This window comes from Dipodomys spectabilis, unplaced genomic scaffold (genome assembly GCF_019054845.1).
Source record: "Dipodomys spectabilis isolate Male_0828 unplaced genomic scaffold, ASM1905484v1 ptg000178l, whole genome shotgun sequence".
NCBI classification, from domain to species: Eukaryota; Metazoa; Chordata; class Mammalia; order Rodentia; family Heteromyidae; genus Dipodomys; species Dipodomys spectabilis.
In genome coordinates this window covers 3,582,791-3,601,710 of record NW_024870855.1, presented here as the reverse complement: position 1 = coordinate 3,601,710, position 18,920 = coordinate 3,582,791, and the positions used below count along the sequence as shown (strand labels likewise).

Genomic DNA, 18,920 nt, shown 5'->3' with positions numbered 1-18,920 from the left:
AAGGCCTGGAATCTTAAGAAGTCTGCCAGCCTCAGTCAGATCAACTGGTATCATCTGAGCTGCATGTATTCTCAGACCTGCCTGCACGGTGCCTCTTGCATAGTAGGTGCACAATAAATGCTCGTTACATTGGCAAAAGTGTGGCTTTAAAACAGTTTCGCAAAATCCTAAATAGGTCCTCTCTAAAACTCTTGAATTAACATTTCACAAAAGGATAAAGATCCTGACTCTAGATTTGCAACTTTTAGCTCCAGTGTTCAACTGCACGATACTTTTCTTCAGAAAAACAAATATCTTGTGAAGTCATGAATTCATAGTTCCCAGGGCTGATGTAAGCAAATGGCATTTGACCTGTGGCAGAGTGAACAAAGGTGGTAAGGGAAGAATTCCTAACGGATGGGGACACTTGAGACCTAATTCCTAAGCAGAAGCCAAGAGAGTTACCTCCCTCATACCAATGACACTTTTCAAACCTAAGCAGCAATTTCGTAACGTCAATCAGTGCTTTTTGACTTTCTCGGTCAATGTGAAAGTGAAGTTCAGGTTGATGAACAAAACCACATAGCAAGTGAATCAATGAGCAAGCCCTCAGTGTTCATTTACTCAAGAGTCTGCTGTACATCTGCAACCTCACTAGCCCCCATGATAATTAATCTTAGGTCCTGGTAAGCCATTCAATCCCACTCCATAGCAAAAGTGTCTCGGGATTTGAAGTGCTGTAGGCAACCAGGCACAACCAGCAATTCTAGACCAGGAGCTTTCTCTGGTGTTGTTTTGTGAAAGAGTGCAGAAAAAAACTAGAATCAAATGCTTGCATTTTAATGCATAGAGATAACTTTTTTCTCCTTTTATGTTTTTTTCAATTCCGTTAGCAAAGATGGCAGAATACCTTATATTAATGAAGTCCCTAGGCATATGGCTAGAGTATAAAGGCTCTGTGCTTGGCCAAAGGGAAGTCAGAATTATCAAGCAGTTCTAGGATCAAAGAGAAGTCTGATCTTGGGGATTTTTTTTTATATTTTCCCTGGTGTAATAGATAATATTCCAGTCCAAGTTCTTGACTGTGTCTATATTTTATGATAGTGTCGCTGTTGGAGATTAAATATGACTGTATTTCACAGGCAATTAGGAGATCCCAGCCTTAATGTTTCATTTCTAAACACAATATGTGTATATATTCAGATATAGTCATTAATAAATAGTCACTGTTTTAAACAGTTCCTTGAGTTTAGAACATATTTAATTGTATTGGGTCATATATTTTTTACATAGTATGTGCACCATATTTTCAGGTTTGGAAAAGTATTCTACTTTTTAAAAATTGTGAACCTGACATTTAAAAAATCCGGTTGCTTGGGATTGCTATGCCTTTTCTCTTTTTCTTTACTAAATTTATTTTTATTAGTTTTAAATAGTTATGCAAAGGTGTTTCAATTCAACATGTTGATTTATGAGTACAATGCATCTTGATCAATGTCACCCCTACCATCATTTTTCTCTTCATCTATCCGAAACTCACCCATCCCCTCAAATTGCCTGACTCTATTTTCACAAGTGAGCAATGAGTATTGTGACTGTATTTTCCACCATTTCTCTCTCCATTTGTCCATAGCTCTCCCCTTAAGCCTAACCCACTTTAACAAACTATGTTTCAGCTTCCTGGCATTAAAAGATACCTCCATACGCATGTTCACTACTTCACTATTCACCCTATCCAAGTTATTCATCATAGCCGAGTTATGTAGGCCAGATGCTCCATCATGGACAAATGGATCACACTGGGGATACCATGAATGTGGTGTATATACAAACTACAATTGTGTTCACACATCAGGAAGAATATTATATCACTTTCAGGGAAATAAGTGGACCTGCAAAAAATAGGTTGAGTGAAGCAAGTTAGGCTCAGAAACACAAAAGGTACATGTTTTTTCACATATGTGGAAATTAGATCTAAAATTATAAACATTTATGAAAATACATACAGGGCTATATGCATATGTACACAATTAAACTGAGTAAAGTAGGATATATACCAGATGAGCGTTCCATGATATATAGCTCCTTTGAACGAGTAGCTGACAATTTAACAAAATGAATACCAAGAAGCTGATTCCTTATTCTTTTTTCCTAGATCTTTCATTTCTAGAAATATCTAAGCCTTTTTAGTTTGCCTTTTCATTAAGTTTTTTTATTGTGAAAATACCGTACAGAGGGGTTACAATTACATGAGCAAGGTAATGAGTACATTTCTTATCAAGCATTGTTGCCTCCTCCTTTGTTTCCTCTTACCATCCCTGCCCTCCCATCTGCCCCCAACCCCCCGCCCCAGCCAAAGTTGTAAAGTTCATTTTTCGACATAATGTCTCATACATATCATTGTTGCAATGGGTCCACCTGTATCCCTATTTAAACGATTTGTTTTTTCCCTTCCCGTCCTCAAATTATACCAACATCAAATACAGTGAAAACAGGGATTATACCATGGGGGACGGACATGCAAAGCAACAAAGAAATCATCTTATAAATATGTTAGAAACAATAACAAGAAAGAAAAATCATTTGAGTCCTTATCTTGGGGTTCATTTCGCCCAACATCAGCACCATTATGAGATAAGTTTTCTTTCCCAGATATTTACCTGATTCACTCCCTCCCTTCCTGTAGGTCACTGCTTCAAATATCATTTCCTCTATTTTCATGCAAAGATGCTCATGTAATTTGCTGATATTTGGCCCCTGTGCTCATCCAGACACATTACCTCCCTGTCTTGTTGTGGGATATTTTTTAGCACTTGTAAAAGCAGTAGCTTGAACATGTCAGGTGCCCTATAAAATCATTCTACCCAATAACCATGGGTTCTTCAACTCCTAGATCAGGTACTTTATAGCTTGGCAACCTTGTATAAACTTAAATAAGTTTCTAAAGCTTCAATTTCTCAATTTACATGCTATACATAAGTGAGTAAAAACAAAAAGAATCCCATTCACAGAACTGTTGAAACAACCTCACAAGTTGTCTGTGGCTAAGATAAAATAATGCCTGTGCTAATCTCAGCACTTTCTCACCATACAGTAACCTAGAGTAAAAGTTAATTTCTACGAGTTCTGTAGCTGCATATCGGTTTTAGTGACAGCATAATAATCCAAATATATATGGATGATATGCAGAAAGTTTGAATGCTCCAAAAATTATAAAGCAGGAGCTTTATAGAGGTGTTCAATTAAAGAAATTCACTTAGCCCAGAATGATGTGTGGGATGGATGGATGGGGGAGGTAGGTGAATGAATGGATGGATGGGTGGGTGGCTAGGTGTATTGATAGATGGATGAGTGGGTGGGTGGGTGGATGCATGCATGCATGTATGTATGTATATGTGTGTATGGATGGATGGATGGATGGATGGATGGCTAGGTGGATGGGTGGATGGGTAGATGAATGGATGGATGATAAGGGATATTTTGAACAGACTAAATCGTGGATCTAGTGAGTATTTCTAAGAAACTAATTTGATCACAGCTACTACTGATTACTTCTAGAATAGAAATGTCTTGGTATTTAGTCTTATCTTTGGAAATCACAACTAGACAACCAGAGTGGGTCTGAGTTCCTCTCATGGTCCCTAGAAATGTAGGAGGAGGAAGATTGAGATTCTTGGAGTTAAACTCATATGTAATAAAAGATTACAAACTTTCCTGCCATAAGTGAGAGAAAAGGAAGTACCTATTCACTCATTCATCACATGATCCAACAGTCTGGAGACAGTAGCAGGGTCACCTCTGACCCCTCTACAGGGATACATCGACTACTGCAGGCAAACATATGAGTTGTGTGTCTTGGGGACACTTGAAGCCAGTTCTTCAATGTTAGTAGGCTATTTCCACTTTCTTGCAGAATAAAAGTCTCCTCAAAACCTGTCCCAAGACAAAAGACAGTGCATTGGCAAGAAAAAAAATGAGCATGTCTGCCTAAAATTTTAAACGATTATTTTAATTCTTTCTTTCTTTCTTTCTTTCTTTCTTTCTTTCTTTCTTTCTTTCTTTCTTTCTTTCTTTCTTTTTCTTTCTTTCTTCCTTCCTTCCTTCCTTCCTTCCTTCTTTCCTTCCTTCCTTCTTTCTTTCTTTTGTCCTTTCTTCTTCTTCCTCTTCTTTTTTGGCCAAGCCTGGGGCCTGGGCACTGTCCCCGAATCTCTTTGTGTTCCAGACTAGTGCTCTACCACTTGAGCCACAGCACCAGCTTTTTCTGAGTAGTTTCTTGGTGGTAAGAGTCTCACGGACTTTCTTACCCTGGCTAGCTTCAAAGTGCAATCCTCAGATCTCAGCCTCCTGAATAGCCAAGATTACAGGTGTGAGCCCCAGCACCTAGGCTCTTTAATCAATTTTTTATATGTTCACATGGGGATACAACTTAAGAAATTTTTAAAGCAAGTCACTGAGGAGAAGAAAGAAAGATCTATGTGAAAACACCATCATTTTTAGACATATTTGCAGAAACATATAAGGAATGAGCTGTAAATATTATCAGGGTTTTACTGCTACACTCAGATAGATAAACCTTGTTCGCCTACTCTGGATTTCCCCTCCAAATTGCTGAGCTATTGAGTGAGAGGTGGAGGGTGTACGGCTTGTGCTCTGTGCGCAGTGTAACCCATTTCTCTAATCAGAGTGTTGACCCAGTTGGAACCATTGCTGACACACTTCCGATGCTTTAATTTATGCAAAGGTTTTGTAGTACATCAATTTAATAATGGCTTCCCAACATGAAACTAAGATAGCTATTTTTTCCCCTCCATTTTCATATGCCTAGATACAAACAGCTAAATTGTTCCTCTCACAGCCTTAAGTGAGTTTAATAATAAGATGCAAAACACAGATCTGGAAGGTCAATACTTGTCAAGAATTTCTGAATTTGTAAGAACAAGATTCTAAATTCAAAGAAAATACAAAGAAAGGGACCCAGTCTCTCCTGCAAGTGATTTTTCTCTTCTTCAACACCCTCTTTCAGTCAGTCATGAAATCACTCATTTTACCACTTAACAGTACTGGGCTCATCTCTCCCCTCCCCTCATTCTCTCCCCTCTCTTTCCCTCCTTTTCTCCCTTCCCCCTCTCCCCTCCCCTCCAGTCCCCTCCTTGTCTCTCTCCTCCCCTCTCCTTCCCTCCCCTCCCCTCTCTTCTCCTCCCCTTCTCTTTGCTCATCTGATCTCCTTTCCCAGCATCTTCAGAGCCTCATCACTCACCTCAGTGATCACACCTGTCTCCAGATTAGTCTTTCTTGACTCTATTACATCATCTACCTTTGGGATTCTCATTCTTGAGTGTACATCAGATTTGTGAGGTGGTGGTGGGGGGCTGGGGTGACCCTCCCTCTGCGTTAGAGCAATCCTTAAGTGCAAATCTATCCATTCTATCCGTTGCACTCGCTGTCCAAAGCATTGCAATTGTCTACCATGAATATGTGTAACTGAAGTTAACCCATTACTATAGAGCAATAAAAACCAAATCAAACCATCTATAGCTTTCTCTAACCTAGAGGGTGAAGTTCAAATTTCTAAACCTACACTATAATAAAAGTAAACATGAATAAATTAATTGAAACATGCAATCATGGCAAAATAGTCTCCAGTCCTGTCCTTTGAACAGATGCACAACACATTCCTACTATTCAGGTTAGTTCTGAATTTTTTTATGAGCCAATTACCTTATCATAAATATGTTCTTATATGTCTGTATAGATCCTACTACTCTTGTTTCTCTGGATAACCTTGACTAATACCCTTCCAGTCCAACTGCTTCAGCTGAGCTGAATCTCCCTGTAGATTTCTACAGCCACCAAGGCAAACCCTGGATGTTCCGCAGACTTCACTGGGTTCAGATAATCAGTTATCTTGTCTCTTAACAATCAGTTCCTTAACTGGGTGTCAGTGACTCACACCTATTACTCACACCTAACCACTCAGAAGGCTGAGATCTGAGGATAGTGACTCAAAGCCAACCCAGGCAGGAAGATCTGTGATACTTCTGTCTCCAACAAATTACTCAGAAAAAGCTGGAGGTGGTGCTTTGGCTCAAGTGCTAACCTTGAACACAAAGAGGTTCAGGGACAATGCCCAGGGTCTGAGTTCAAGCCCCAGGACCAGCAAAAAAAAAATCAGTTCCTTAACAAAAGATGGCCATTGTCCACTGCCTTCCCAGAGGCACAGGACAAAGGACAAGTAGACAAACTCCCTCTGTGATTCTCACAGCATCCCTGTACACCCATCTAAGTCCTGTTCTCTCCATCCATACACTTTTGCAGACTGTCCTTGTGATGTTTCCCTTTGGATTTTGGAGTGTAGTAGAGCATAGTTTAGCATAATAAAAGCATGACCTGTCAATGCATAAGTTCATAAAGTGACTTCAAATGTGACAGGAATGAAGGACATAAAAGAATCTTCCAGGAGACTAAAGGAGTATGCTGTGTGTGTGTGTGTGTGTGTGTGTGTGTTTGTGTGTGTGTGTGTGTGTGTGTGTGTAACTTAATCTGGATGTATATTTTCAAAAAGTTGGGAAACAAAAAAAATTATTTGAGGCAGTTATATTTTAGACAATTTTATTATATATGTATATATATATATATATATATTACTATCAAAACATTTTCCCAAGTGCTTTAAACTGAAAAATCATGAGCTCCCAAAATGTTCCCCCTACAAAGTGTCCTCAAAGTCTAGAAATACAGGAAACTCGTGTGTGTGTGTGTGTGTGTGTGTGTGTGTGTGTGTGTGTGTGTGTGTACTCCAAAAAAGGATTTCAGGCCACTTACAGAATAAAATAGGATTACTTTTATCCAGTAACAAGTAGAGCTCCAGGATCCGCCAAATGCCCTGTACCCCTGGCAGGGCATATAGCACTGTGACCTCCGTGGGGAACTGAGCTCTATGTGTTTGCTAAAAGGGAACCAGGCCAAGTACCTACTTCAGGACCCCCAGGGGATGCAATGTGGACATAGCTACTCAGAGAAATTCAACTATGGTTGGTTCTACCACCAGGAGGACATTTTGCCTTCCAAGGAAAAGAAAAAAGCTAAAGAAAAAAAATATGAAAGGTTTTATGAATATTATGTTACAAATGATTACCAAGTTTGCCTATAGCTCTAATAGGTCAGAAACCCAGCATACATGGGTAGAGTCTCTGCTCATTGTTGTGCAATATAAATAACATGCGGAGCGGGGTGAGTTCTTCTCAGGAAGATCTCAGTACAATCCTGCTTGGAGCGCCTTCTTGTGGGCAGAATTCTGTTCCCGTGGTTGCAGGACTGAGGTTTCTGTCTCCATGCTGGCTCAGTTGGAGCCACTCTCAGCTCCCAGAGGGAGCCCTCATTTCTTGCCTTGGTCCCTTCCACCTTCCAGCCAGCAGTCCTATGCTCATCCCTTCTCACTTTGTATTTCTGACTTCTTCCTTCCCTTCTCTCACCTATATGTGATTGGTTAGCTTGCTCCTTATAATCTTCCTTTCTTGGAGTTAATGCATACATAGAACATAGCCTAATCACAAGAGAAAGTACTATATGTTACTGCAGAAGCAGGATAGTTCTACATGCCAAAATATCTCAAAGTACCCCCTGGGATCCAGGAATTGGAGATTCAAGGTAGAGGAAGAAAGATGGCCAAGTCATTCCAACTCATCCCAAAGTTTCTAACTACCCTCAGAAACAGAAATGCCTCCCAGAGGTATACATTAACCCAAATGCACAGCACTGCCCTGGTTCAAATGCCTTGGTTCCCATGAGTGGCTAAGTTCACCCTGATCCTAAAATAATCAGACATACACTCAGAACTCCCTGTAGATGCTTTCTACCTTGAACGAGACCCTTTCAAAAAAAATTCCCCAGCAATAGAGCTCCCCTATGACCCAGCAATCCCACTTTTGGGCATTTACCCTAATGTTTACAAACAAGACCACACTAAAGCTACCAGCACAACTATGTTTATTGCAGCATTATTTACCATAGCTAAGATATGGAACCAACCCAGATGCCCCTCAGTAGATGAATGGATCAAGAAAATGTGGTATATATACACAATGGAATTCTATGCCTCCATCAGAAAGAATGACATTGCCCCATTTGTTAGGAAATGGAAAAACTTGGAAAAAATTATATTAAGTGAAGTAAGCCAGGCCCAAAGAAACGTAGGTCCCATGGTTTCCCTTATTTGTAATATCTAGTATATGTATGAGTCAAGCGGAAAAGGTCAGATAATGTGATGTCAGGAAAATGAACCCTTAGATGTGTATTTTAATGTTTTTTTCTTTCATGCATGTGTTTCTAACACATTTATAAGATTATCTCTTTGTTGCTTTGTATGTCCCTCCCCCACAGTATAACCCTTGCTTTCACTATATTTGATGTCAGTATAACTTGTGGAGGAGATGGGGAAAAACCAGTTGTTTAAGGATACGGGTGGACCTGTTGCAACAATGAGAAGTACAAAATGTCATGTCCAAAACGAACTTTACAACGTTGGTGCGGGGGGGGGGGGGAGGAGGAGGCTGGGGGGGGAGGAAGGAGAAGGATTGAGATTAGTGGGGGAGGGGGGAGGCTGGGAAGGGATGTGAAGGGTAAACAAAGGAGGAGGCTGCAATGCTTGGTAAGAAATGTACACATTATCCTGCCCATGTAACTGTAACTCCTCTGTACAGTATGTTCACAAATAAAATTAAATTAAATTAAAAAAAAAATTCCCCAGCAAGTAGATTCATTTCCCCTCCATGACAAGGTGAGGGCTCCGTGTTCTGGGCTCTGGCACTGCCAGCTCTGTGACCCCAGGCAGTTCCTCTGATTGGCCTTTTATGCTTTGTGTTCCTCAGCTATAAAGTGAGAACTCTATTAGACAATCTGCTTGTGTAATTTTTCTCAGTAAAAGTCAGAGGTTAGGTAACAGCATAGATGGTAACAACTTGGCCTAGTTTAGAGCACTTACTCCATTCCAGACTTTGTGTTACATGTTTTGTACTCATTAGTTCTTTCAGCTCTCAGAGCTCAGCAAATTAGGCTTCATTGTCCATTTGAAACATGGAGAGGAAAGGAAAAGAACTTGACCATTACAGCAGTTGGTTGCGTTGGTGGAGACCACACAGCAGATCTGAGCTTGTCCCTGCCCGTCCCTCTCCTATCTCAAGAAATTTCAACTTCCATTCTTGAATTTTTAATCTCCTTGCAAATGGGAATAAAGAACTTTAGTTGGTTAGTATGCTGTGTAAATTCTACTTCAGCATCAGATTTCTCAATGAACTGCCAGAACAAAGACTGCAGATTCAATTCTAAGGTGCCTTAAACTTTAGGACCAATCGTTGATCTTCGTAACACAAATCTATGAAAAAGCTTCGCAATTGTAAGTATATACATACAACAGTAACCAGCTGCACCTTGATTTCAAAGGTGCTAAAATACAATGCAATAGATGTCTTAGAAGAGATGAAATAATCACAAACTAGGAAGGCCTGGTGCTTCTAATGAGCTGTTTCTCAGCTCCTGCTGTTCGGTGCTAAACATTCTGATTCTTTTAAAGACATTTGAATAAACAACTTCTGAATTAACTCTTAACTTCCATGGACTTCTCTCTAATCCTCCAAAATCTGTAAGATCCCTAGAATTCACTACTCAAGTCCAGAGATGCATCTCGTTTGTCCTTCCTTCACTAATTTCAATGACAAAAGCACCATGCTTTGATCATTTATTTGACTTGCACGTTCTTTTGAAGGCTCTCATATACATATAAATTTAGCAAAACTTTCAACTTTAATGAAACTCCCTCCTATGGCTTTCTCTCATTGATTGGCTCTTGGATGAATTCAGTTTCTAGATCCAAAGAGCCCACATGAGAACTAGGAGAGGTATACAAGGAATCTCTCTTTCTCCACTAAAGAATATTAGCATGTTTTCTTTAACTAGTTATCCATCTGATTTTGTTTCTCAAGGTGGCTTCATAGTATATTGGATTACCCAATAGACTTTGAAAGCCACTATCCCGGAAGACCACACAAACACATAATGACATACAGGAAAAAAGAATTTTATTGCCAGCAGAGCTGACAAGGCAGGCAACCTTCCCCACAGGAGAGGGGAAAATGGCCCCTGTCCTTTGTTCAGGGTCACATTTATAGTCAGGGGTTAGGGGCGGGAAGTAAGGAACGTCCTCTGTGTGTGTACAGCTGAACACTAAAGCTGGCACATAGCCATGGCGGGTTTTCTGATTATAACAGTTACACTTAGGCAGCATTCCCCTGATGCAGCTGGGAGCTAGGGGTAAAACATGGCTCCAGGAAGTACAGTGGGAAGAATGGCCAGGGCTGAAGGCCAGCTGCAGTTAGGCCTAGCCAGATCAACTGGTTTTGAGGGAGGGGCTGAGGACCTGAGATGGAGGGCATGCTAACAGACTTTAGGACACAAACGATACTGAACTTTAGGGAAATTGCTGATCTCTGAGATAACCCTTTACTTTGGATGGTTGGTATGGAACAGCTTACTGCTCCTTTGCATCTGATTTTTCAATTCTGTTGTCAATCATGGAGTCTCACACCTGTCATATAGTGGCAGATCCGAGTTATCTGGATGAGGTGAAACAGACCAAGCCTTAGCAAAGTCAAGAATTTCCATTTCTGATATCACTAATTGAATTTTTTCATTTTTCGGTCGATTGTAGGGTTTGAACTCTGGGCTTGGGTGCTGTCCCTGTGCTCTTCAGCTCAAGGCGAGTGCTCTTCTGCTTGAGCCACAGCGCTGCTTCCAGATTTCTAGCGGTTTATTGGAGATAAGAGTCTCGCAGACTTTCCTGCCCAGGCTGGCTTTGAACCGTGATCCTCAGATCTCAGCCTCCTGAGTAGCTAGGATTACAGGCGTGAGCCATTGGCTCCCAGCTACTAATTGAATTTTTTTGTCAACTTTTAGGGGAAAGTAGACATTTCTGAGATTACTTGGGGATCTTTACAGGTGTAGAAACTGAGTTACCATATCAAAATGAGTGGACTATGGCCACAGTCCTGAGAAAGGCCTTGTAATCTCTGTAGCTTTTATTTACCTGAAGGAAGAAAGTGGAGGACTGGGCCTTTCAGGGAAGCAGCTCAGATAGATCTTTGAAATCTCCTTTGTTGCCTATATGTGCATGCACATTTGCCTTCAGCATTATATTTCTTTGTTTTGAAAAATAAAATGTTCTACCCAAAACTTTGAATAGTGTCACTGCCCCCAAAACAGACACCATTACTTCTGGGTGTACAGGGCAGCCTCTAGGAATGAGAGCCCCTACCTAAATAAGCCTGGGAAAGCTGCAAGTGGAGGAAATAGGCCAACATGCCTGTAGGACTGCGTGACTAGACACCGTGGAGTATTTTTAGAAACAGCCTCATCTTTCATGCAGGGATACTCTGTAAAGGAAAGGTAGAATTTCAATAGTGTAGAAGAGAGCCAAGGAACAGGAATAAGAGAGAAAACATGTGAGTTGATCCCACAACTCTTAATTCCCTTCCCAAATCCTCGCAATATCCTACCAAATCCTCTACCCATTCCCACCAGCCACCAGTTTAGAATCTGATAAGCCATAGGTTTTTTTGTGTGTGTGGTGGAAACATTTATGAGCACAATGTTTCATTGGAGACAGATGGGGCAGCTCAACCCAGTGCACAGTGGTTAGAATAAAAATGGTTGACATGGGACAAGCCACCCAGCAAAGGAAATAGGTCTGACCTGAGGAGACAAGCCATCTCCCTGAGGTGACTTTGGCCTCAGGTTCTCCCAGGGTGAAACTATTTCAGTTGAGTCTTTGTGCACATCAACAAACCGTAGACAATTTGTCTGCTTGCTGAAGATTTCTCAACCTCAACTGTGTCTCTTGAATAAGAAATCAGGATGTCAAACCTTCTTGAGACTGAGCAACCATTTTCACTTCCAGGAAAATGTTTTTGGCAGCCACTGTTGCCTCTGTTTTCATATTAGCAGGCTAGTGCTTAGGAAACTTTGTAAAGAAGGTTAGCAAAAAGACAAATACCTAGGTAGAATTTTGTGTTTTAAGCAGTGTATTTTCCCTGTGAGCTTAGTAACTGTTGAAAAATATAGTCTTTTTTTCCTGTCTATAGACCTGTTCTCTTAATTTAAGTTTATTTTAGCTGATACATAAAATCTGTACACATTAATGGGATGTCGTGTGATGTTTCAATGTATCATTGCATAATGCTTAAATCAAGGTAAGTGTATCCTCAGACATTTATTATCATTTATCATTTATGGTGAATACATAAAAAAACTCTTTTTCCGGCCTTTTGAAACATACAATACTGTTGCTGTTCACACAGTGAGACCCAGGAATGCAGTGTCTGGAAGGCAGAAAGAGGACCACACCATGCAAGTATGGACAAAGTTTAATGGAACATCACATGCTTATATACAGCATACAGGCATGAGAAGTAAATCCTCAGTCAGGGGGCAGAGAGTTAAACAGTTTGAGGAACACAGACAAGGAGAGTTTAACTTTAAGTCAGTAAGCAGGAATAGCTATTCCTTGCCAACAAATGTGGAGCAGTCCCAGTAATCAACGGTTGTAAAGAGTAAGCAAGGCATAATTGAGTACACAAAGGGAGTCTCCAGGCATTGTTCTACGGGGTTAACTTGGAGGAACAGGAATGGTACTTCCTATAAACCTTCACCTGAGTCTGGCAGCCCCACAAGGACCCTGCCTTGGAAGAAGGGGCATCCTCCCTCCTCCCCCAGAGGGAATGCATGCTGGAATATGCCACCTCACAGCACACAAGACCTCAGATGGGGTCACCTGAGTCGATTCATCCTACATACTACATTGTCACTATCTGTCATCACCCAAAGGAACAATAGCACACAAGAACCTCTTACTCCTGTTCTCTATCTTCCCTTTTGATGTTGTTTAAAAATAAACAACAAATCTCTTCCTTGAAAAGACTGTGAATAGCCAGCCAAGGCTTATTTAAATATAATTAAGTGGATAATTTTTTAATGAAGGAATAAATATACTATTCTTTCATAGCATTACATTTTAACCAGCCTGAGAAAATCAGTTTAACCATATCATTTTCCAGACTTATAACTCTATTATAATTATAGTTTTCATTTTCTATCAAGTAACATATTCTAAGAAAGGAACACGCTTAGGTGTGGGTGTTTTAAAACTAGAATTAGGAACCAACAACTTTAACAGTTAATTGTTACTAACTATAAGGAGAATGTGATCTGCCTGGCCAAGTTTTCTTGACACAAATTTCTGTTTTCCAGACAGAAATTTAAAAAAGAAGAAAATTCCATAATGTGAAGGAATTTTTAAGTCCTGATTATGCTCTTAAGGTCTAGCAACTGGTGGGCACGGGTGGCTCATGCTTGTAACCCTAGCTACTCAGGAGGCTGAGATCTGAGATCGCAGTTCAAAGCCAGCCCAGGTTGGAAAGTCCATGAGATTCTTATCTCCAGTAAACCACTAGAAAAACCAGAAGTGGTGCTGTGGCTCAAGTGGTACAGTGCTAGCCTTGAGCTGAAGAGCTGAAGGACAGGCCCAGGCCCAGAGTTCGAGCCCCATGACTGATGGGGGGAAAAAAAGAGAAGTGAACCAGCCTGAGGATCTATGTTCAGATGTTTTTTTAAAAAATCATCTGTCAGCCCAGCACCATTGGCTCATGGCTGTAATTCTAGCTACTCAGGAGGCTGAGATCTGAGAATCATGGTTCAAAGCCAGCCTGGGCAGGAAAATCTGTGAGACTCTTATCTCCAGTAGACCACAGAAAACCAGAAGTGGTGGTATGGCTCAAGTAGTAGAGTGCTAGCCTTGAGCTGAAAAGCTCAGGGACAGCGCCCAAGCCCAGAGTTCAAGCCCCACGACCCGCCCCCCCCCCCCCCCTGAAATCCATCTAACGGATGGGATGGATGGGAACAACAAATAGATTAAGAAGGAATGGGCTCTCCAAGGTAAAGGAAGTTAATGCTCTGGGATCCATCATTGTAACTCACCAGTCCTGGCCATGTCTTACTTTGGGTCTTATAATCAAATGAAACGTGTTATGACTTGATGTGAAATGTCCTTTGTAGTGCATGGGCTTTTTGGAAGTGATTGGATCAGTGTGGATTAATCAATGGATTAATTCCTTGATGGATTCCTAATTCATGGTGACCTTATTAAGAGGTGGCAAAAAGTAGAAGGTAGGATGTCCTAGGAAGTAGGTCACTGAGGAGGGAGGTGGTGCTTGGGGCTATCTCTTGCCCTGATTTCTTCTTATATTCCCTTTTCTCTGTTCCCTGTGTATCATGAAATAGCATTCTACCATGTCCTGCTCCTGCTCCTGTGATTTTCTGCCCAGGTGAGGGGCCAAGTAACCATAAACTGAGCCACCAAAGTCATGAGTCAAAACAAATTCTTCTTTCTTATAAAGTGGTTTCTGTCAGCTATTTGGCTACAGCTCTACAAAAGTAACTAATATAAGACTCCTAAGAGACAGAGTTTTGCATGTTTGACAAGCTCTTAACTCGCTTGTAGACAAGTTCCATTCCATATGTCACCCTGTTGGTTCCTTCTGTTGAGCAGCCCTGGCTTTCCTGAGATGTCCTATAAACTTGAAGCCACCAAGATTTGCTCACATGCTATAACCAAGCTCAAGGGCTCCTCAGGGATACCTGCTTCAATGGGACAATGGGTCTAATAGTTTCTTTATATTCCTCTTGTTCTGAAGCTGTGAGAAACAGTGATGTCCTTTCACTGATCCTAGGAGATTGATGGGAACTTCAAGTCCTGAGAAGGAATAACTAACATGATCTATAAACAAAGGGGCTTTGAATGAGAGATTATTGGTTTTTCCTTTTCCCCTTCTTCAGTACTAAAGACTAGATTTTCTTCATACTTGGATTTTTATTTTCTGCAAACATACAACATAATCCAAATGTAAGTAGCAATTCTTTCTAGGAGTAAATACACAAAATTATTTCTAAGTAAAATCTTCCTAGAAGAGACTATAATCAAGGATTCTAGCTGTTTTGAATAATCAATTCATATTTATTGAACAATGATAAGAAATAAGCTATCTCTGGTTTTAAATAGCTAATAGACTATACCCAGCCCATGTAATAATTATATTCTGAAATTTCCCAGGAAGGCAGTTAATTAAAAAAAAAAAGACATCAGGGTAGCTTCTTAATGCCATGTTCACAATCTTCCCTAATGAACAGAGTTTGCTGGAAATCTCTAAGTAATAATAAGTGGAGATATAGCTGTTTAACACTGTACTTTACTAAATAGAAATACAACATAATTACTGCAGTAAATATCTATTGACCATTATTCTGCCTTAGGCCCTGCCTTAATAAATACTTTTTACAAATTTGAATCTGAAAAGGTATTGTTTGCCTAAGTAGTTAGAAAGAGCCTATAATATCTCTGTAATTATGTCTGTTGATTTCCATTTTCCTGAAAGGTACCTGCCCCGCCCCCTAGCAGATTGGTGGGAAAGACACTGGGTTGTGGAAGCCTGTTTTCATCAATAAGTACCCAATGAAATCTCAACACTGTTATAGTGTTTGCTTGTAGCTAGGGAAATAACTGTGGCTGAGCGTGTTGGTGTTAAGAGTTGGAGTGTGAAGATCTGTTTCAATGCCTGTTTTGCTTGTCTCTCCTTTTCTTTCTTCATACAGATTTTTAAAAGCATTGGCTCTGATGAGACCGTCCAAGGGCAGGGAAGTCGGAGGCTGATCAGCTTTACTCTCTCGGGTATGTTACTCACCTAGAGGTCTGACACAGAAAACAAGAGTGGCAATCAAGAGGAAACATCTGCTTCAACTTCACTCTAACCTATTAGTTAATACTAAACAGTAATAGTAATCATAATAGTTGTTAATAGTAATAGTACTGTTAATGTTAGTTAATAGTAGTAATGTTAGTAGTTTAGAGTAAGATAATTTCTTAGTACTTTTTGTATTATAGTACTTCATATGTAGTACTTTTAATATTAGAGGCTCTTTCTAACTACTTAGGCAAACTGCCTTTCAGCTTCAAATTTGGGGAAAGTAAAGGTATCATGGTTCTGTAACACAGTAACAAACTAGGCAAAGGGATTGCAGTGAGTCTGTATTACTTTTGGAGCTCTTCTGTTACTTTGAAATTCAGTCTGAATTAAAGGTATAAAAGAAGCCCTAGGGGTTGGAGGTGTAGCTCAGCTGGTAGAGCACTAAGCAATGAAAAAAGTGTCAGGTACCAAGTTCAAGTTCCAGTGTTGGCCCAAACAAAAAAAAAGCACCAAAATGATACACAAAACTCAGGGCTTCACATACTTCATTCCATCAAAATGCTCTTCAAGGGGCCATGATGTTTTGAAGGCCAAGCTGACCTGTTGAGTACAGTTTGAAAACAATAATCTTAGTTGGTCAAACCCACAAAGGCAGGAAGGACACTAATGACAGTGATCAGAGGGCACAGACCTCTGCACCACAGGTACATGAGCATCCTTGAATGACAGACAGTCCCCTGGCTTTTCAAGTTGAAGTAGAGCAAATGTAGGGTTTCAGATACAGTGACCACATCCACGTGTGCCTGTCTATGTTGGAGAAAAGAGGGGAAGAGGACACTTTTTCCTTTCACAACAATATAGTAAGAGACAAGAGAGGAATACTTCCCTTATGGAGATAACCTTTGGCCAACTCAAAATAACTCTGCAGTAAATGCCCTATGGAAATATCAGGACCTTTTTATGTATCAATAATGACTTCTGTGAAGCCACACAACTTATGCCATTACTCATTGAGTTATCTCTGCTTGAGTTTGTTTCACGTCTACAAAATGTGAATCATTTGGTTTGGCCCATAGTCCAATAGCAAAGCAATTTTAAATTTTATTCCTTGACACCATAAACACATTTCAACTAACTAAAAGTGATTTTAATTTGTCCAATTATCACAGTAGTGTACACTTTCCTCCCCCTTACCCACTGCATCCCCTTCTTTTCTTTGTACAATATGAAATTGTGTATCATCAGATATCTTCTATTAAATGAAACAGAGCAGAACATCTTGCCCAAACTGACAACATGGATATGTCCAGACTCTTCTCAGGGAAAGGTGTCCAGCTCCACTAAGGCCAGTTTTCTGTTTTCTTGACTCCTGGCTGATGAGCTTTGCTCTTTTAACCCTTTCTCTTTGTTTATCCTAATTTTCCTCCTTACTTAGTAAAATCTACATTGCTGTCTATGTTCAATTACAGTTCTTGCAGAAAAACTGACACCATGAGTCAATCAACTTTCTCAAGTCATATTTGTCCCGGTAGTGTCCCCCATCATTCTTGGAATGGCCCTCAACTTCCCACCTCAACCCTTTTATCTTACACTGCATGGGGAGCACGAAGAATCCAGCCCAGCCATGGATGATGGCCTTCTCATGAGAAGTAGAGTAATCATGATGCCACTTGTTTCATTCCAAGGATTTCTCACCACAACACAGTTGAATACACACCAGTGAGTTCTGTCGATCCTTTGGCCCATGTGTACAACAAGGCGGAAAACAGTCTAAAGTAAAAAAGATTGTCCCATGTTTTAGATGGACTTTTCTCCTGGAAGAATGTCCAGTGTGGTACCTCTGAAGCATATTTAGGTAATCTGTTATTTTTCTAGATTTCCAGGCCATGGGGTTGAAGAAAGGGATGTTTTTCAATCCAGATCCTTATCTGAAGATTTCCATTCAGCCTGGGAAGCACAGCATCTTCCCTGCCCTCCCTCACCATGGGCAAGAGAGAAGATCCAAGATTATAGGCAACACTGTGAACCCCATTTGGCAGGCGGAGGTATGTGCTGGGAGCCCTTAAAGGAAATCTAAGCTGCAGAGGAAACTGATTGTCCATCAACCAGCCCATGTGTTTCTTGGTCCTTTCATGAAGTCCCCAACTTTGCTACTGAGCCTATGACTCTAAGACCTTTGGTTTAAGATGGGAGCCATGTTCTCTGTAGGTTAAAGCTCTTGAGTGATCTAAAAGAATCCCTCAGGACATTACAAAACATTTCATCACAGCTACTCTTCGTAGCCTCTTTTTTAATTTGAATCTGAACCTGTAGGCAGGAAGAGGAGCATTTGCTCTGAGCATTCTCCAGCTTCTCCTCAGCGCTTTCCAAGTATGCGATCCTCAAACAAGAATGCCCAATTATATATGTGGCTCTCTGGACCAGGCCCAAAGATCCTAACATTATCATCTTCCCAGGTCAGGTGAATTAATAAACTCTAGAATACTCCTGATTGAATTGCCTAGTGCTTGATGTAAATAGTCAGGGAGCTGGGCACTGGTGGCTCAAATCTGTAATCCTAGCTACTTAGGAGGTTGAGATCTGAGGATCACAGTTTGAAGCCAGGAAAGTCCATGAGACTTTTATCTCCAATTAACCACCAAAAGGGGTTAGAAGTAGAACTGTAGCTCAAGTGGTAAACCCTAGCCTTGAGCACAAAAAACTCAGGGACAGTGCCCAGGTCCCTGAGTTCAAGCCCCAGGACTGGCACTATATATAAAATCATTTGTTATATGTAACAGAGGATTCTCTATGTTTCTAAATGTGTCTCCTTGGGCTTTTCAACAAAGACCCCAGTCAGGCTCCACCCCATAGTGATGAGTTCTTTCCTAGAGGGTTTAGAAAGTTCATACAGCTCATTTGGCTGCCAGGCAGGTAGGCTGGAGCTTGAGAATCCAACCTACAAACCGTGGATGGAGGGCAGGAAGTTCAGGGCAATATGATGCAACCTCACAGACCTAGATACAAATCCCAGCTGGGGATTTGTAAATTTGAGGTATTGTAAATCCTTGATCAAGAGCCTGGGATAATTCTCATGTGCTTATTATGGCCAAAGATATATATAGTTCCACTGAAGGTGCAGGCTCGTATTGGAAAGTCATCATCTCTGATGTGAAA

General features: G+C 40.6%; 1 protein-coding gene across 1 annotated transcript in view; it reads left to right on the top strand.

The window, feature by feature from the left end:
* Positions 1-18,920, top strand: part of Hecw1 (HECT, C2 and WW domain containing E3 ubiquitin protein ligase 1) — a 173,418-nt gene that overhangs the window by 56,170 nt on the left and 98,328 nt on the right. Inside the window, exons 4-5 of the mRNA XM_042694973.1 lie at positions 15,673-15,748; positions 17,640-17,809. Coding sequence (XP_042550907.1) covers positions 15,673-15,748; positions 17,640-17,809 — 246 coding nt within the window. The remainder of the gene's footprint in view (positions 1-15,672; positions 15,749-17,639; positions 17,810-18,920) is intronic.